Source organism: Hoplias malabaricus, chromosome 1 (genome assembly GCF_029633855.1).
Source record: "Hoplias malabaricus isolate fHopMal1 chromosome 1, fHopMal1.hap1, whole genome shotgun sequence".
NCBI lineage: Eukaryota > Metazoa > Chordata > Actinopteri > Characiformes > Erythrinidae > Hoplias > Hoplias malabaricus.
Genome location: NC_089800.1, coordinates 43,499,075 through 43,520,301, shown reverse-complemented (window position 1 = coordinate 43,520,301; position 21,227 = coordinate 43,499,075). Strand labels below are relative to the sequence as shown.

The 21,227-nt window shown below is 37.7% G+C and overlaps 1 protein-coding gene across 5 annotated transcripts; it reads right to left on the bottom strand.

The window, feature by feature from the left end:
• Positions 1-11,806: 11,806 nt before the first annotated feature.
• aldh3a1 (aldehyde dehydrogenase 3 family, member A1) lies at positions 11,807-20,895 on the bottom strand. 5 transcript variants are annotated; one of them, XM_066678156.1, is made up of 11 exons: positions 20,790-20,895; positions 20,355-20,621; positions 19,315-19,546; positions 17,290-17,375; positions 16,932-17,140; positions 16,680-16,797; positions 16,382-16,523; positions 16,033-16,199; positions 15,843-15,942; positions 12,671-12,933; positions 11,807-12,572 (listed from the first exon to the last, which is right to left on the bottom strand). In XM_066678156.1, exons 2-11 carry the CDS (start codon positions 20,508-20,510, stop codon positions 12,558-12,560), a joined length of 1,488 nt encoding a protein of 495 aa, XP_066534253.1. In that variant the 5' UTR covers positions 20,511-20,621; positions 20,790-20,895; the 3' UTR covers positions 11,807-12,557. The 5 variants fall into 5 exon arrangements, with proteins under 5 accessions (XP_066534253.1, XP_066534254.1, XP_066534255.1 ...); XM_066678157.1 differs by having other exon boundaries at positions 20,355-20,607; positions 20,790-20,863; XM_066678158.1 differs by having other exon boundaries at positions 20,786-20,830.
• Positions 20,896-21,227: the final 332 nt, after the last annotated feature.

Genomic DNA, 21,227 nt, shown 5'->3' with positions numbered 1-21,227 from the left:
CCTCATATCTGGTATCTGGAAATACCTGATATCTGTGAACCTGAAAGGCCCTTCTTTGCCAACCTGGAAACCCAATGACAGGTCTTGGCTGTTGAAACAGAAGCGAGTCACTGACACCCAGTCACAACCAAGTAAGACAGCACCTCTGTAAGAGGACAATCAGGCACCCAGGGCACTGCTATCTAAATAATTTGACACCCAAACAGACTTGTCTCCTTTGCTTAGTTATATGTAACTTTTTGTGGATTTATACTTTCCTAAGTGTTAAAAAAAAAAAACACATTGTTTTTATAATTTTATGCTGGATGTTTGGATTTGAATTTTCAGTTCCTTTGCTGAAAAAAGCTAGACGTTCAAAGAAGTTCCACCAAACCTCTATGGGTTATTGGATAATTTCTAGTTATTGGACTTGTTTGGATTTAGTTTTACATCATACAGTGTAATAACAATGTTTTTTGCTTTGCCATGCAGTTCACATGAAATAATAAGACTAGTTAGGAACTCACATGGTTAGCACTGTGGTGCACTTCACAGAAGTAGTGGGGCAGAAACCCTGCTGTCTGTCTCAACATAAGAAATATTTTTCTCAGGAAAAACCCCTCCTTCGTGACCTTCGCTGCCTGGAGGCTCAGTGATGAAGGTTGACATGGCCTTCATGAGCTCGGCTATTTCTGCTTGTCTGCCGTGATGCATGCTCACTCATCTGTGCTCACTGGAGTTAACATCGTCCTCCAAGATCCTGGCACAACAATAAAACAAACCGCCTGCAGCCTTTTTTCAATAATGAATAGGCTTCATAATGCTATTTTAGTGCTGCCATAAGAAATTCTATTCACTTATAACACGTGCTTATTTATTTATTTAATCCTGAGTACTGAATGAATTAATGAGGAATGCAATAATTGATGAGCCAGCTTGGGAATATTTGTTTATTACCTGTTCAGTATGTACATGCTAAGCTGTTTTGAAACAGAGGTGTCCTTGGAATATACTCTTGTATTTAAACCAAAATCTATCAAAAGAAAACAGTAACTTTACAAATATTTATTCCAAGTGCTTTAAGAGCATTTATTTTGGTCTGCTTAGCAAGATTAAGCCAACAATTGTAAAGTATAAAGACAAGGACAGTGATTGATGCAAACCACTGAATAGCATTCTTTTTTTTGTATGTTTGTTTTTGAAAATTATAATGGAAAACAAAAATAGGAATACCAATCTCATAAAGATTTGGGCCTTGTGTGAGGCTTTGTTGGCTTCCAGAGGTAGCCATTTGATGTCAGATTGACTCCCCATGGATGACGACAGAGAACAAATGCGAAAAGTTATTTTTATTTGAACAATCCCTGTCAGAGCAGTCATGACTCACACCTCTGAGTTTACTGCAGCAACAGACCATGAACAGCTTGCCATATAAAAATATCCTGCGCTCTTTGAGCGGGCTCTGAGTGGTCTTTAATTTCACAGGTAAGCCAGTTTTTGGGCTTACCTTCCTCATTATGGCTGACTTGTTTAATTTGCCACAAAAACCCACAACCTAGAAGCCTCATGTAATTGCCCTTTTTTTTTTTTTTTACATGTTACATGTTTGTAATACATTGCCTGTCCAGACAGACCACAGCATATAATCTCCACCCATATGCTGAAAATTATCCTACCTTTATTCAGCTCATCTATATGTAAATAAAGTACTCCTTCAGTTGTATAAAAATGAGCCATAAACATAGGGCTTTCTCTGCCTTGTGCCAAGGGCTTCATTCACTCTAAGGCATATTAGCTTTACTCCAAAATAGGAAGTGTTGTTATGTTAGTTTTTCACTACAGCTTGGGAATTAGCAAAGTAAATTAAATTATGAATCACACAGAAGTAGATCAAGCAATAAAGGCCTGAAAGAGAGCATTCACTCTGAAAAAATATACTTATATCTGTCTTGTTGAGACACCGTGTGAAAGACAGGCATCAACATTCATTTCTGCCCCATCAACATTAATTGCTAAATATTTACACTTACACATTTACAGTTATGACAACTACATCATTTTCATTTTCATGCAATTAAATAAAAGTCATGGAAAAATAAGAAATTACTGAGAATTATGCTGTTCCACTTTGTTCCAGACTCTTGAGCCTGGTTACTGTTTCTGTGTCTGTTTGTTTGATCAGGAGGTGCCAAAGAAAACTACTGTGATGTTGATGGTTTTTCGTATGTGGAACCACTCAAAGAATCCCTACTATATTAAAGGAACACTATGAAGTATTTTTAACTTTAGTTAAAGTATTTTTATTTTTAAAATTACAGCTTCAAAAAGCTTTACTGACGACAGTGTTATATTCAAACATTTGAGAGTTACTAATGAACGAGAGCCAGCCTGTTATTTTAGCAGGATTAGCCCACTTTTTAATGTTAGAACTTAATTCTTGTAATAAGTGGTTTTCTGTTGGTAGATGTGTGGTTGAACTGGCTAGCGTACCACCATAGTTACACTTTAAACTCTTCCCAGTTAATGGTGAAAACTTACAACAACAGGAAATTGAAAATTATTTGACAAACTTTAGGAGCTAAAAAGGTATCTAAATAAAACTAGGCAACATTACCAAGCAAGTTTATAAATATTTTGTTGATTATTGTGTGAACCATGGACGGTGTTATTCAGAAAAAAAATATATTGTAGGCTTAGCATAATTCTTTGTACAACGAACACATTTATAAGGATTATTTGTGAACATTGTGTCTTAGTGACTCCAATACTGTAAAAAAAACTCTCTATGAGTCTGCAAACCATCTGTTCTTTAGGATATAAGATTGCAAATTACACAAAGAGATTAGTGCTCATTTAACTGTGCACAAACATTTAGCAGGATTGTTTAAACAAAGACAGGACAGAAATCGGTCTGGCATTTACCACCACTTGGAAAGGTAGTTAGTCTCTTAAACAAACAAAATGCACACATGGCGCCTTCCCACAGTTCTCTCGGATCAGATTGTTAATATTATATTATGGAAAGGGATGCCCTCTGACAGAAAGCGGAGATCAATGAAGCCTGGAAATGTCAGCATGTGGGTTTTGGCATAATTGCTATGGTGAGAGGCTCTACAAATCCACATTTCTATCTTATCTTTGACGTGAATCCTGAAATGGCATCATAAAAAAATAAATATGCATTACATGGACCCATGGAAACAGAGAGTAAATGTGCCTGTGGTGATCCATTGATTTTTTTTTCTGTCAGGCCTGAGCAAGATCAAATCAGAACAAAATGTCAGCAGGAAGCAGTACAGCATTGGGCAAAGCATAATCTGATGTGTGACTCATAATAATAAAATGAAATAATCAAGGCTTTTGGGTTTTTCATAATTAAAAGCTTGGTGGAGAATAAGGGCTTTAAAAGCTTGCGGAAGGTGGGTGCAGTCAGGTGGAAGGGTAAAAAGTGAACACAGGAAAGTGGAAGATGACACAGTGTTGGGTTTTCAAGCAGTTGATGGGGCAAAGACCAAGCAGACCCCTGAAGCCCTCACGCTGCTTCAGGACCCTGCTGGTAACTCACAGCTTCAGATCAAGTCTGAGAGGTGCCAGACAGTGGAGAATAATTAGAGATCACACATTCACACATGTACCAGCTGGTTTTTATATGCTTTTGAGTACCTTCACTGACTGACTATTCATTTACACAGTGGACAATATCCTAAGCATTTGTGTTTACCTCACTTCAAAGGGCCTTATTTAGTTTCATTGGCCAGATTTATTTTTAAGACTGTAGCCCAATGATGCTATGCTTATACTTAAACCTAACCCCAACCTTGACTTCAGCAACAGCAACTTTTTAAGTTTTGTTGTTTTTAATTACTGTGTGTTGAAAAGAGCAAATCTCTTTGAGTCTAGCCAAATTTCCGCACTATAATTTTGTTTTCCTTTCACTATGAGGATATTTGGTCCTCACTAGAGCTTTAAAACAAACACAGATACACACAGTAGCTCCTGCAGCTTTATTGAAAGAGCACAGAAGACGTTGGCTCAAAACCACTGCTGCTTAATTGAAGGCAGTTATTCTGATGGATGATGTCACGACAGGGTTATGAGAAGGAGATGGAAAATTTCATTGCCAACTCCAAATGTTAGTACACAGATAGGCAGGATAACATGAAGTTATTCACTCAGTGAAAAATCTATTACTGTAAAGCCAAATAACATAAGACATATAATGGTGTTACATATAACATGTATAATGGAATTAGATTCTAGGCTCAAACTTAAGAAACAGCCAGCAACGAATGAAGCAAATGGAATGGCTTTGGCTGTGAACTGGGTTACTCCCACCCAGCTGTTCAAACCCTAACAGGTCTCAGCTCACTCCAAAATCTGCATTAATATCAAAGTCAAAAACTGGGAAGGATTTACATTACATGTTGGTACATTGCTAAAAGGATTTCAATGCAGTCAACCACATAAACATTGGCGAGGCAATAGGTGCATATTTGCTCTATAACAATTATGTATACCTGTTCTTGTATAATTTGCATGCACATGCGCTACCTGCCACAGCTGACAGCAGCTTTATGAATATGAGCAGGGCAGTGAACAATCTGTTCAAGCATCTAATCATGCTAATATGAAACTGATGGAAAAAGATGTGACCCAGCTGTCAGTCAGAAACAGCTCTGCAGAGCTTTATGTTATTTTTTAAGGAATTCATGTTGAGGCAGGTGTTTTGGACAGTTTCTGTCAGCTCGTTTCGAGGTTTTCAAACTCCATTACCCATTCAGAATTTTAATAACATAACTTGCTGTGTCTTGCTCATAGTCAGGGATAGTGACCATTCTTTTAGTTTGTACTTATATAACCAGTGGTTACAGACAATGAGAGACTCTGTGTTTTGTTTTGTTTTTTATATATAAACAGCCTTTTAATATTGGATAAGTGTCACTGTCCTCCTCTCATCTCCTCTCTTCATATTAACGTGAGTAAAAAAGGGAAGAGACTTCTAGTTCTACAGAATGCTTATTGCATTAATAAGAAAATGATTATTTAACAATAATTCCAAAATCACCTGCAAGGACTGGCACCCCTTCCAGGGTGTGTTCCCACCTTGTACTCAGTGATTTCAGGTAGGTTCTGGATCCTCCTACAAACCTGAATGTGTATATAAATTGATTAAAGGGGACATATTATAGCACTAAAAGTTAGAATAGGTCTATGGGCTACACAAAACATGTTCATCTCTCACCAGCTCTATTAGTTTAAGGGTTCTGTCATGGGGGTTCTGTCATGTTTATGCTAATAAGCAGTTGCTGGTCACGCCCCACCCATCCCATGTTTGCACAGGTGAGGGGTGGAGCCAAGGTGGTTCTATGCAAATGTGCTTATTGTGACATCACAGTAAAGGAATCATCCAAACGGCTTGTAGAAGCATATGATTCATGATGAAACGGATGGATTTTTTTTTCACGCTTGGAGTGTTTATAAGAGTATTAGAGACCCAAGTGGAAATACAAAAGCACGCAAAAAGTGAGCTTTGCATAATATGTCCCCTATGATTGACTATTACTATAAGTGACAATAGAATTTTACCTCACATACTGAAACAGTATTGAAAGAAGTTCAGCTTCAATCACATACTGTAATATAAGGAAGCAGTGTGTTATAGTACAACTATTTCCTGCATAATTACAGCCACTGCTTACAGTTAAAGTAATAAGTCTGGAGTTTAAGGAGGCTAGCGATTTACTGAATGACCTTACTTAGTCAACAAACCCAGTGTAGCCTTATTGATATTTGCTAAGGGCACTGCTTCAGTACCTCCACACTCTCCTTTTTTAAACTGATTTCCTCCTTGTAGCTTGAGAGAACAAGTCTCTGGCTGGCACCTGGGAGTCCTCATGGTATAAAATTAATGTTCCTTGTCTAATTGACTCTGCCTTTAAAGAATATCCTGAGAGTTATCTTCCTACAGCTTGCTGCCAGGCTTTCACTCAAATACAGAGATTAATTTTCTGACTGCTGAAAAATCCCCCTGCCAAGGAGAACCGTTCTCGAATGGTTCAATTAAGCTGCTCTTCACCTCGACTGAGGGATAGGCAGCTTTGCCTTTGGCATTCACAACAAAGCCATCACAAAGTGTATGAAGGGAAATGTACGCAGGTACTCAATGAGCAGTGGAGCACAAAACAAAGGGCTCTAATTGCATGCTCCAGTGCCCACTGCTGACGGTCCTTACAGCACTCCTTATGAGATTGAACAACCTCACAGCCACAAAGCTGGGGTTTTTGTTTTCTGCAGAGCTGTGGGATAAGTGGATAGAACCTAGAAGTGTTGTCGACTTTGTGGAACACTCTACTGAGCCCTCAGTAAAGCCAGGCCAAGCATCAGACCCAATAACTTTAGGTATCCACAAGTGGGTGAAGCAATTTCATTTGAATCAAGCAAAAATCTAACTTTTTTCATCCAGCTTTAGTCATGGACAGTTCCACCTGTTAGCTATGACCCAAACCCATTATATCCGCAAGCTTCCAAAAAGCACAGGCATCCTCTGAGACATGTAAAGCCAGCAAGAACACTTATTATGCTAGCAAAAAGAAGTTCCGGCTTGTAGACAAAGGTGGTCATCCACCATCCAGAGATTGTCAGGCCAAACAGACTACATCTCACTACACAGTAAACCCAAACTGCAGCTGTTCTAGTGCCCTTTTTATGGGTTCAATAAATGGCTCAGTCTTGTCTTCCTGCCTATAGTGACATCACAATATCTTGTACATGTACATCTAGAAGGCAGGTCGAACCTTTGAAAAACTACAGTTGTTCTGGGTTGGGGACATATGTTTGAGTTGTGAACAAAGAAGAAATCCACAGTTAATTTTACTAGTGGGAATTTATTAGACTCTGTATCAGTGACTTTTCTAGGTTTCAATATTTCTTTATTAAAGTGTGTTGTAAAAATAGAATGGATGCTATTGGAAAATAACAAAAAGTTAAATACTGAAAATGTTCTCAAAGTAATGAGGTTGAGGAATGTAAGTTTGCACTACAAAATGCTGCATAACACAAGAAATAACAGTAAACGCTAGTTTTAGGCCTGAATGCCCCATTTAAAAGAACATGGAGCTTCAGCATAAAATAACAAGGACAATCAACAAGGGAGGCTGAAAGAGAGAGAGGAAAAAAGTAAAGAGAGTTCAATGTAAACAGTAGATTTTCCATTCATTCTCTCATGAGAGTGGTGCAAACTGGGCCAGGGAAACAAGGCCTTTACAGGCATGACTCCTCCACACTTATTCAGCTCACACTCCTGCTTGGGAAACCAGGACATTAATATGTTCCCTTGAATAAATCACAGCTTCTCCAGTCAGAGAACAAAACTCTATTGTTGGAGCTTACCAAATCAAGGAAAAGCAGCTTAGCAGCAAAACACACGAGTCATTCCTTAACCCCAGTGTTTAACTATAGCCTATTGTGATTTGTCAGGTCTGGAGACGACATTAGTGGTGGGCAGGAGCAGAATGAGATAGATGAGAGGAAGGAAAGAGGAAGGAAAAGGTAGATATAGAATAAACCTAAGCTAAACCTGCTGCTTCCTCACAGCTCTCCTGCCCTTGCTTTTTGTTAGGATTTCAGCTGAAAAGTTAAATGGCAGTACTGTATTTTTTAAGCATTTGGAACAAGCGCAGAAAATGAAAATGAAATTAAAGTGTTGAGTTTATCACAGGGTGATGCCACGTTCAATCCCCTGTGATGCTTCAAACATCAAAGGCCAAGAGGCCAAGGGTGCTAATGTGGCTTTAGTGTTTCTGAAAGTGTAGGATAGCCCTCCTTCTCCCTCATCAATCAGCCCAACGCAAGCGTGTAAGTGTCTTTTAGCTAGCAGAATGGAAATGAGTATTTACATGTGAATACTGTATTCACATGACAGTATTATATATTAATATATTATTATATATTAATATATTAATATATTAATATATTAATAATTAGCTAGACGTTCTATAATTCTATTAATTATATATTAATATATTATATATTATAGGGCACAGTATTCATTCATTATCTGTAACCACTTATCCAGTTCAGGGTCTCTTTGGGTCTACACAGAATCACTGGGCATAAGGCAGGAACACACCCTGGAGGGGGTGCCAGTTCTTCACAGGGCGACACACACTCACACATTTTAAGTAATAATGGAATTCTTTTTTTAATTTAATGTCTGCTTAATTTTGCCCTAGTAAAATGACTCAGCACCAGTATCAGTAATAACAATGTTGTGTTTTTTTTCTTGTTATTCGTTCATTCAAGTTCTGAAACCGTTTTGTCCTGCAGGGTTACAGTGGGTCAGAATCACTGGACACAAGGCAGGATCACACTCTGGACAGGGGGAGACCAATTCATCATAGGGCATCACACACTAGCACTTATGGACACTTTTGCACAGGTAATCCACATACCACCATATGTGTTTGGACTATGGGAGGAAACTGGAACATACAATGGATACCCACTCAGACACAGGGAGAACACATTACACTCACAGTAACTGGAGGTGGGCTTTGAACCCACAGCTGCAGGACCCTGGGGCTGTGTGGTAGTGACACTATCTGTAGGGCCACCAAAATAACAAGCTCTTGAAGCAGGAAAGTCTAACAGCCATTTTTTTTAGCAGTTAATGTGTAGTTGCTGTGAAATACAAGTTTCTTGCTGTGCTGATGCTTGGGATTTTTCTTTTTCTTTTTTTTAGACCAAACTAAAAGTTGTTTTAGCTGGCAATGGTATTTATAGGCAGTAGAAACTTGGAAGAGTGTGCAAGTGCAAAGTCACTGGGGAGGATGGAAAGAAGGTGTGTGTGGAGTGGAGAAAGCAAGAGTGAGACGAGTGGGCCTGGGGTGGGAGGAGCAGTCACTTAAAACACACACACACACATTCATAACCACCATGCATGCCAAGGTTAGGAGGTTAATGTGTTGCCATGGAAACTGAAACACTGGAACCGTGAGACCGAGAGTTTCCTTCTTTTTTGTAAAATGAACAAGATGAGAGGAGCAGATATGTGCTGCCCGAGACAAGACCACCAAGCCCAAAACTAGATATGGATGGGGTTTACCTGTTTGCATTCCAAGATTTAAGTACTGTGTAAGAGATCTCTGGAAATAGTCATTAGTCTACAACAGGGGTCAGCAGGGCTTACAGTGTTTCTCTGGGACACTCGTTAATAGTAGCCATTCATCCTGACCAGGCTTAATGAGTGTAAATGGTCAATCCCCATACTATAAAACCTTACCTATTAATCAAGGCAGCAAGGGGAAAGTTTAACAATTAGTCACATACAGCCACAGGTGTAGCTTTGCATTGTATTTGGGACAAGAACGAGGACCAGGTGTTGCTATGAATTGAAATGATATGAATGTTCTGAAAGCAAGATGTTCACAAAAGGTTTAATGGCTGATCTGTCCAGCTAAATTATATATTTTTTCTATGATTAGCCCTTAATACTACATGTCCTCATTAAATAAAGCACACTCAATGGCAATTCTTGATTGCTATTACTTGACATACAGATATTTGTATACGGTTTCAGGTGTCAGGTGAGACCAGGAGATCTCCCAAGGTATATTCAATTAACAAAAAAAATGGGTTACTGTGATACTAAATAGGACAATTACATGGTTTACAGTTTATTCTAGATTTTATACTTGGCAATTCAAGTCTGTTATAAAATATTTAAGGGTAATATTTTTACCTTATAATTACAGTCTCAAAATCATTGTGATGCTTAATTGATCTGTAAGAGGGAGAACAGAGCATCTGCCTTTGTTACTCTCCAGGCTTGGCACTGGAGAAACTGCACTAAGTAACTTTTAGAGGAGTAGTAATAGTAGTAATAGTAATAATAATTATTATTATTACTATTATTATTATTATAATTATTATGGGCGGCACGGTGGCGCAGCAGGTAGTGTCGCTGCTCCAGGTGACTGTCTGTGAGGAGTTGGTGTGTTCTCCCTGTGTCTGAGTGGGTTTCCTCCCACACTCCAAAACACATGTTGGTAGGTGGATTGGCGGCTCAAAAGTGTCCGTAGGTGTGAGTGAATGTGTGTGTGTCTTGCCCTGTGAAGGACTGGCGCCCCTCCAGGGTGTATTCCCATCTTGAGCCCAATGATTCCAGGTAGGCTCTGGACTCACCGTGACCCTGAACTGGATAAGCGCTTACAGATAATGAATTATTATTATTAGTTTTTTACACTGACAACTCTTATACATTTAAACAAACAAACAAAAAAAAAATAAGTAGATACTGGGCTGCATTTACTGTTTCTGACACTTAGTGTAACAGATAACTGTCAGAGCAATGTGCACATTCACATAAACAATATGGATGCACTTCTAGACCCATACAGTCAACTAGATTTACCTGTAAACAGATGAGTGCACACTTTTATATTACTTCTGCCTTTACCTCGATATTGCAAGAAGAGAAAAGTAACATCAACAGCCCACCACTGCTTCACCTCGACTGCACCTTAAAAAAGACATCTGGAACACATATTTTTACAATCCAATTAAATCACACCCATTGTTATTTGCCTGGCTGAATAGACAGTTTTATGCAGTGCAATGTAAAGTAGTTTTCCGATTCAGTTTGTTCGACTTTAAGAGGATATATAAACAAAAATTTTAACACCAGTGTAAGTTTTCAGTTCATTGTTTTAAAATAGTTAATAGTTGTGTTCCAAAACTGCATCACCACTATACAGTAGGCTCTTGTTCAGTAGTTATAGCCTTAAAGGCTTTGAGCTCTACTAATGGCTGTTTTCCAGGATAAACACACGCTACAGCCTTGAGCCTGAACTGGTATGCAGGCAACTACTGAAGAACATGAGTCTGAGGCTTTAACACAGAGGTGTAATAGCCTGGGGGGTCCAACGAAACCTTGTGAGTCATGGCAGGAGATTTGCAATCTGTACAGAAAATGACATCGTGCATGAATCATATATGGAAAGACAACAGGAGGGGCTCAAGCAGAGAGATACATATGTGTATGAAATACATCTCTGCCACATATTGCTTTGTTCCCAGTGTGTGGTTGAGGGGAATGTTTAATGAGGCATGGAAGACTGGCTTCCAAAAAAAATGTGATTTGAGGCTGCTAAGAAGAATAGTGTTGACCTAAAACACTTTTTTAAAGGTAGCCTCCTTTCTAGGACGAATCACCAAAAATTAGCACTTACCAATGATTATTAGCATTTTTAAAACTTGGGTTTCCAAACTTATGTTTACTGGCAAATACAGTGGACAGAGAAGTGTTTCACGTCTTAAGAGGACATTATCATAATCTTTCTTATATTTATTACTGTTACTATGTTAAAATTGGATGATCTTTTTTGTAGACATTTAGAAATTAAAGCTCAAGTGTCAAGTTAGGGTTAGGGTTAGGAGAGCCATTATTTACATGTCTTCCAGTCAAACTTTCATTAAGAACATTTATTTCAGCAACTATATGAAATGTAAAATTGGTCAGAACTTAGTGCCTGTATTTGCTTATAGTTCTAAGAAATCTGTAAGGATATTTTTTAAATGTCATTAAGGACTTCTTAAAAGCTACTTATACTACTTATATACTTATATCACAGAAACACCTATTATTTTTCCAGATCTATAGCAGGTGTGGAATCTGATTATCTCTCATTTCTCAAAGATTAATGTACAGTTTGTTAGAAGTTGACCAATTATTCTATGTCTGTACATATGAAATGCATTTTCTGATTTTCACTTGTCTTATGCAACCTCATTTCCTTAAAAATAATAACTCACACTTAAATGGTCCTTTTGAATTGAAGTTTAATATAAACGAAGGCTGAAACAAACAAGGCTGAGGGTCTGAAACAATCATATCTGTGAAAAGAGCAGGTACTAATTATTGTGTTAAGCAAATGTGAGGTAGACCCTACAATAAAAGAAAAGGAATGTATCGCCCCCCGCTGGAGAAAAGTGTTGAGACACTCGTGCGTTCAGAGAGCACACGACACTATAATGTAGCAGTACGAGGACACCTGGTGGCTTTTATTTGTTATTATAACAACGCCAAAGCCTGCCTCTGGGAAATCTGGTTGGCACAGTAAATTACACAGCCCAACAACAGGCTCTTTGTAGCTTGCTTCAGTGAACAGTAAAACCAGCTTATCTCAAAAGGGTGGCAACACAAAGAACCCTGTACTATGTGCAGAAAGCAGGGATAATGCTGACAATCCGCCATTGTGTGTTACAGCTACAGTGCCCGCAGAATTGGAATCTTTATGAGCAACTGGGCTACTGGGGTGTCAGCTGTTGAAAGAGTCTACAGCAGAATGCAGCATTCAACCACAGAACTGTATATAACTATACTGCACAAATATCTACTGCATATTTTAAAGCAGGCGATATATTAAAAATGTACTACGGCAGCACCTGTACTACTATTGTAAATATTATATCAGTGTAACAAGTAAATAGATTTTGGCATGTTTAAAACAGTACAGGTTTTGTTCTTGTGGTAAAAGTCATACATATAATGCAGATTTTCAGGCAGGGAGACAGCATTGTCATGCCACGGGTTCCTGGGTAAAGGGGGGAAAAATTCACTATGAAACATTTTAGTTTTTGTAAAATGGAAGATCATCACTCATGAGGCAAAGACAAGATTTCAGTGATTTACCTTCAGCAGGACCACCAGTAAGGCAATAAAAAGCCCTAGAGCCAGGATGGTGGCAATGACGGCCCAGGCGCAGACGGCCTGTTCGCAGCTACACAATCGGCTCAGCAAGAAGAACCTCGCCCTGCTCAGACGGGATGGTGTTAAAGGAGGGTAGCGGGGTTTGTTCAGACTCTCCATCGCCAAAGACCTGACCAGGCAAGCACGGTGGTGGCTCAGCTGGTCAAAGGTGTGCTTCCCATGGTAGCTACCCATCCCACTGTTCCCTGAGAGAGGGAGAGAGCCAAACACATCAACATAATGCAGTGGTTCTCAGACATTTTCTAACATTCCCCACCTCAGACGAAGGGGAATTATTGCACCCCACCTGTCCCATATCGCCCCAACAAAATAGTAATAAAATACACATGCAAGTTTACAATTTCCTAATGTAACATCTATAACTATCTATTCTATCTAATTCTATAACTTCTATCTCTAAATCATTAGCTTAACTTTATAACACAGTGCTTTATAATACCAGATACAACATATACATCAATGTTCAAAAATACAGAAAATTGGCCTACAAATTCAATTGTGTTTCAGTTTCTCACTTTTCAATCTGTGCAAAGATTAGCAAAGGCAGATGCACAAATGACTATGCTTTATAACAGCATCAGTGACTGCAATGAGCCTGTTTTGCACCACACATCTTTTCAAAATGGGGTTGCATGCTTGATACTGCCACTCTCAAGTCATAAACGTTAGAGACATGTCTGCTGCCCTGTTGTACTGATTATATGGTTCCTCTGCAATTAACATGCCGACATCAATGACTATTTTTCGCACTATGGTTCCAGGCAAGCTACATTTTTCTGGTCTCCTATATAATGTTTTTTTAACATGTTTAAGGGCTATTAATGAATCCATTGTACTTTTTATTGAGTAAGTTTTATTGGCAAAACAGAAAGGCATTAATAAAGACAGACATAAAAATGCTCATTTCTTCCTATTCCTTGCACCCCACCTGCAATACCTACGCAACACACTTTGAGAAACACTGACATAATGTCTGGAATTAACGAGATTAAAATCATACTACATGCTTCCCAGATACCTATTATGCCTTGTCCTGGACTACATTCTCCTTTCACACTAGAAAAACGCTGTTTATTCTAGGAATATACTTAATTACTGTCCAGGAAAACAAACCTAAGTTTTAACACTTAAATATCAACACTCACAAAATTCTACAAACTGGTACGGGACTCCCTTTGCCTTGGGCATCTTCCCAGGTCTAAAACCGCAACTTCAACTCAAAAAGGACATGCTTTTATGCAGGTTTCTTGAATAAAATTAGGAGATTATGGACTAATCTCTAGTTTGTTGTTAAACAAAAGAATCTTTTTCACATTGAAGTGGCTACAGAACAAAGAACTCTACACTTCCTCACCAAATTTGACCATTTTACATTTAAATAAGCAGAATTTCTGCACTGATTAATGTTTCACATAACAACATTTCCTTTAAGTCACACTGATACAGTGAGTAGCCTCTAGTACTGTGTTTCAGAAGAGTTAAATTACTAGCCTGCAAAAATCACTGGAATATGCTTGAATTTGTTTGAGAACTCTCCAGTGCTTAAGTAAAACCTGGGGATAGTGGTGGAGCTACAACTGTGATCAAAAATGTTGTCAGATCAACAGTAGAACTAATAAGGTGTTAAATCAATGACACAAGTATTTGAATCTAAATTTTGAATTTTTTAATTATATTTGTCTGAATATTTTATATATGAATTATTTTTGCATGGCATTTATATAACTTGAAATTTTGATGTGGTGAAATATTCAGATTTGAAAAATTCACATAAAAAATTCAGATTATAATAATTCAGATAAAAAAAATAGACTCATACATTAAAGTCTAAAAAATACAAATCTAGGCCAGAGGTCAACCAGTGGGCTTCTCGGGAAAAGTAAACTTCCACAGAGATATCAAACGATATCAGTGTAAGCATGAGCAAAGGGGTGTTCAATGCAGTGTTCAAATGATGAAGGGGTCTGGGAGTAGAACTGCGACACACATCCCCTCGTGTCACTACAGCTTAAACACTGTTAATGATGTTTAGCAGCATTTGTACTGGACACTCAAACAGAAATGTAATGAAAATTGTTGAGATTTTATCATAATCTCTTATTCATATATAGAGATGTTTCTCTGACACACACCTTTCATTTTTTGACTGAAAGTCAGTTACTGACCCACACCAACACTGGACTTTTCTCCTTAACTTTACACAAAACAAGTGAGATCCCTAAATGATTGAAGCCACCAACTCCACAGATCAATATTTTAACAACACTGTGAATCTCCATTACAAATAGCACTCTTTTTCAGTTACAGCTTAAGAGAAACAGATATTCATAAAGCAAATTGATTTATATGCTTAATCACCAGAATAATATGGTACAAGGCATAGTGGGGAACCCGTCATTTACGTATAAATACTTCCATTTCTGTAAAGTTCTGATTATAAAAGTGTTGTGCATAAAGGAGTTCCATTCGTCTTGTCTAAAATTAGTGAGACAAAAAAAAAATGCACTCGTGACTTATGATCCAAAGATCGGCCCTGTTTTGGTGTAAAGTTAAAGTTAAACAGAGACGTTGAGTAGATAATTTGGTAAGAAGGAAGTTCAGTCAGTACTTGTTCAGTTAAACCCTGCAATCATTCTCTCTGTGGAAGTTCAGTTTTCCTGAAAAGCCTGCTGGTTGATATCTGGCCTAGATTCGTATTTACGTGATCTAAACTTTTTAGACTTGAATTTATGGATCTTTAGTTTTTTTTTTTTATCTGAAATGTTATAATCTGAATTTTTCAAATTTGAATATTTCACCACCTCAAAATTTCAAGTTTATCAAATGCCATACAAAGATTTTTCAAGTATAAAATATTCAGACAAATATAAATCAAATATTCAAAATTCAAATAATTCAAATTCAAATATTCAAAATTCAGATCCAAATAATTATGTCATTGATTAGGCTCCATAAAATTAACTTTGTGTTTATTAATGAAAGGATGAACAATGCGATTTTCACTCAGGTTATTAAATATAAAAAATTTGAAACACAAATATAACATGCAAATATAACATGACAATTAATTCTATTTTCCAACAAAATGGCCTACCTACACCCCCAAAGGGTAAAGAGTTGACTGTGTAGTGCATGATGGCATCATTAACCACCACCCCTCCACTGCTCGTCTCACTCAGCATTCGCTTGATCACCTCCACACCAGGAAAAAAGGGGGAGAATTTATGTGAGGTCATGTTTTCAGCAGAATTTTAAGATGAATATTCTCAGCTGCTCATAAATACCTTCTTGTCAGAAGAGAAAACATAAAGGGCCAAGGGTTTCTCCCTCTCACTGATGAAGCGAATAACCTCGCTGACATCACTGATAGTTATTATTGGTAGCACAGGTCCAAAGATCTCTTCCTGCATTATCCTGGCATGAGGCAATACGTCCTTCAGAACAGTAGGAGCTAGAAGTGATCAGAAAACGCTTTGTTATAACTAACATCAGTTATATTCCTACCTACTTGCAAAATTACAACATTCACCAAAATATAACACGTTTATTTTTATATGACTTTAGATAACATACAGATTATATGATTCTGTTAGATACAGAAAATCTTTTATGATAAAATCTTATTTCCCATACCAATATAGCACTGCGTTTTATCAGATTCTCCACCCAAAGCCACTGTGCCTCCATCCATCAGGGCCAGAATGCGCTCAAAGTGATGCAGATTGATAATGCGACCATAATCTGGAGAGGATTTAGGGTCCTCACCATAGAACTCCTGGTGTAAAAAAAAACTTAACAACTTAACAACAACTGGAACCAGACATCTGAAGCAATAATTCAGAGCCCTTACATTTCTACATTCTATTATGCATTAATATTTTGAATGACTTGTTACATCCAAAATGTTTCTATTTATCATCAGAATACAAACCTGTAATGTCATGCGAATCTCCTCAATGACTCTGTTCTGGATGCTAGGATGACAGAGGATGTAGTCTGGTGCGATGCATGTCTGGCCACAATTTGTAAACTTCCCCCAGGTGATTCGCCTAGGGTGGAAAAAGGAGATAACATGAAGCTAATGTGGACTGGAGCGAGAATATAGTTATCCATCTGAAAAATTAGAAAAACAAATCCACCAAATTACAGTTTTTGAGCAGGTGAATATTAAATTATATATTACCGACAAGCAACTGCAATGTCACAGTCCTTATCTATGTAACAGGGACTTTTTCCTCCGAGTTCCAGAGTCACTGGGGTGAGGTGATGAGAAGCAGCTTCCATAACCAGTTTACCCACTGTGCTGTTCCCTGTGTAGAAGATGTGGTCAAAACGCTGCTTCAGCAGCTCCTGGGTTTCTGGGACTCCTCCAGTCACCACAGGGTACATCTCCTGAAAGTGTACACCATTAAACTAGTAAACCAGGTGTAAGTACTGATCTAAGAACTGGAAACAGACTTCCCAATTCCAAAGATATCACTGCATAGAAATCTTATAATCAATGTCATAAGGTCAGCTTTCACTGTCATTTTATTACGTACCTTATCCAAATATTGAGGGAGCAGTTCTTTTATGAGACTGGCTGAGTTTTTGCTCACTTCTGAGGGTTTCACCACAGCAGCATTACCTTAAAGAAGATGTCTGCATTATCACGTGATTGTGATTGGTCTAGCAGGACATGTTTCTTAAAATAAACTTGTTTTATTTGTAAAATTGGAAAGTAAAAAAAATTCATTTTAATTTCACAGAGAGCAATCATATCCTAGTTAATCTTTTAACAGAGTTAAAGCTGTAGAAGGTAAGATAGTAAGTCATGTGTGTGCAGATGTGCTGCACACGTGTGATAACACAAGTAAAAAAAAAAGGTGTAGACTCAGCTACAGCTAAACACAGAAAAGATGTAGAGAAAGCTTCCAATGAAAAGAGGCTGGATGACGCCAGTAGGCAAACCAGAGTGAACATATAATTTTGGGTGTTTTTTATTTAAATGTGAATAAGATGTAAGGTAGGTGAATGATGCTTGAAAGCAAGGCATTGCGCACCTATCTCTCTGTGTGACTTATCAAGTTGTGCTGTTCCATGTTTTAGAGGAGTGGCTTTGGAAGGAAGGCTGAATAGAGAGGGTGGGACTTTAAATTAGATTTATTTTTTTTCCCCAAACACTGGCTTGAACTAACTGTTGTCTACAAAAACACCTATTCCAGCTTTTAGTGGAAAAAATATTTTGTTAAATTATAAAAATTATTTTGTGTACAAATAATATTTAAAATGATATTTTGGGTAACATAATTGCAATGTAATATTCAAATATTCTTCTTATGTTTTAACATTTTATGGTAACTGCTGCATAGTATTTAAATGACATTTGTCATTTTATTTAACAAAACATTTATATTTAAAAAAATAAATAAATAAAAATTCCATCATGGAGAAAGTGCTGCAAAAAGTACTGAAAGTGTGCATTGATTTGTTCTGTTCTTGGCAACCTCACTCTATCCAAAAACATGTGTCAGTTTTGGTTTGACAATTAAAAGATATTAGCGATCATGAACATAGCGATGCCCATATGAAGATTAAGAATAATGAACAGCAAACATCTCTTGATTAAAATTTGTGTCAAACACAAATGTGTGGACTCACTGAACTCAACAAACAGTTTTCAATCATTTACACAAAATAGAAAGGTTCAAAAGGAAGGAACATTTGGCCACATGAATTGAGTCAGGAGAATAATGATAACAGTATTATTACGTGTTTGAAACTGCACAACAGAGAAACTGTTAATGCTGAACACTACAAATAAGAATTCCTGTGACTGAATCAAGAACTCATCCATTTACTCACAAAAATTTCCATTTCCTGGCAAAGGATGGCGTTCAGTGAAAGTGCTTCATGAAAACGCTAAGCATCATATTGCTAAGTTGGTGAAGAAAATGCTATTGATGCTTGATTGGGATGTTCTGGAGCACCCTCTGTATAGTCCAGATAAAGCCCATTCTGACCGTGATTTGTTCCGAGCAACACAAAGTGCTTTTTATTATTAAACGTATTGTTGTTTTCTAATAAATAAATGTTTAATTTAAACAAAATGTTTAAAACATATTGGTACACTTAATATAGGATTTAAAAAACATTTGTCTATTTCCAGTATGCTAACAGAATGGACCCAAGAGGGCCATCAGAAAGTGAGTAATACACTCTCAAACACATTGCATTGTATTTCATAAATTACTGGAAAAGTATATCTTACAATGTGGGCATTGATCCCAAGGGTTAATTGTGTGTTTCCCAGTCCAGCAAACTGAAACCACTTCACTTGTTATGTTCCACAGGCAATAAAACATTTTACTCCACACACCAGTTGCTTGATTATTATCTTTTCTATATCATGCATTATGTAACTCACTTGTATTATGAGTTACATAATGCATTTTAAAGCAAACTCATACTGTTTGCTGCCATATGATGAGCCTAGTAATGCAAGGGTTTAGTTCCATAGGTTTTACTCTGTTACACTGTTGGAAGTTAACTGCATTTAATTAACGAAAACCAAAGCCTTTGTTTACCTGCTGCAATAGCCCCAACAAGGGGCTGCAAGGTGAGAGCCCAGGGATAGTTCCAGGCTCCAATGATTAGCACTACACCCAGAGGTTCAGCTTGAATATAAACATCATTGGTTATGGTGAGCAGATTCCTCTGTACATGCTGAGGACTTGACCAGTCCGAGAGTTTACTTTCTGCCAGCTTGATGTCTTTCTCGAGTCCAATCAGCTCTAAAAGTGGTGTATCAAGATCACTCTGAAATAGACAAGTCATCACGTGTGTTTTAACATCAGTTGTATTTAAATTATCTGACATGAAAATACTCTTCTAAAACATACTCAGCGGCATCTAAACTACTCCCTTGTTTAAGACAACACTTTATTGATCCGGAAGGACATTGCAGGAGTTTACATAATCTATTTAGAAAAGGCTAAATCTTTGTTGTTGCTCACCCAAATAATTCAAATGCCCACACAAATATCACATCCTAGCACCGCCTCTGCAAACACACATCTGTAATGCAATATTACACTCAGCGGTCATTTTCTCTAAAACATATTTTAGCTTTATAGACATTCAGGTTAGTTAATATACTACATTATGATTTCATTTTCTAACCAAAGACACAAAGTCCACTGTCCAAATGATATCTGGTTAATGGCTTTAAAAAAAACATTCTGAAAAATTATTCATTAAAGAAAGGAGTGTACCAATATATAAATAATTAGACAGCTGTCAGTCCGAAATAAATCATGCATTTAATTAAATGCAGAATGTATGCACTGGTATTAAGATCAGGATGAGATTTTTCATTTCCATTGTCAATTCTTTTTCTTGTGATCTACTTTTCTCATGGTCTACTTTTAATACAGCAGTACCATATCCATGTTTTGAAGTCTCAAATCATTACATGTCAACAGCAATGTACAACAGAGTTTAACTAGTTTTATAGGTTCTGCTTCAGCAGCATTTCGTGTCTTTAATTGCAGTTTCTCACTCTTTTCTTCAGTGATCAACAACAACCCAACTCTAGTGACAGTGCGAGCGGGAGTATGAACATTACCCTGTGAAGATCTTGTTTGAGAGCCGCAGCTATGTCTGCCTGGTGGTCTGTGATGAGTCTGAGTAAAGCACAGAGCTGCTGTTTTCTGTACTTCAGGGGTCTGGACCTCCCCGACAAGAAGGCTTCTCTGGCTTTATCCACTGCTTGCTTCTCCATTTCCTCTGTGTATGAACAGTTTCAGGGAGTCGATACTGGAGTCCACGGCTGCTGTCCGTTAACAGGCTGCCGTTCTGTGCCCAGCTCCCAGGCGCTCCTGTGGTAAAACACCTAGTTTACAACAACATAACAAGTCAGCATGTCTTTTACGTTAACGTTAAAATGTTGTTTTATTTTTCTGGCCGTAGCCACGACGTTATGAGCTGACGTTATGCTAACCGTAAGTTGTTTGCTATCCCAAAGACGATATATTCGCACAGAGCAAAGGGACGTACTTACTTCCAGCTGCGAGAAGGGGGTGGGCTATGAGCGAGGAGCTGCTGAACAGTGCGGGTGACCTGGGGCGTGCAGTGGAGGCATTTATTCCGCTACACAGTGGGCGGTGCGTCCAAGAACAAAAGCACCCGCTCTCAGTCAGTATGTAGAACGAAAAAAATAAAAATAAACACACACACACACACAACATGGATGTTACCAGGTGGGTAATCAGCGTAGACCTTAGGTCATATGCTAAATATATAAATAAACAAATATTTTTAACATTAATTAAAGGAATATTTTAAAAGATGCCACCAGTCCAAGGTCTATGGATGTATGTTTGTTTCTGAGACATGTCAAAAGTTAAAAAAAAATCATCAAAAAAGTTTATTTTCTTTTTTTTCCCCAGCTTAATTTTCACGCTTGACCTCACTGTCTACTTTGGCTCCTCTGACCATA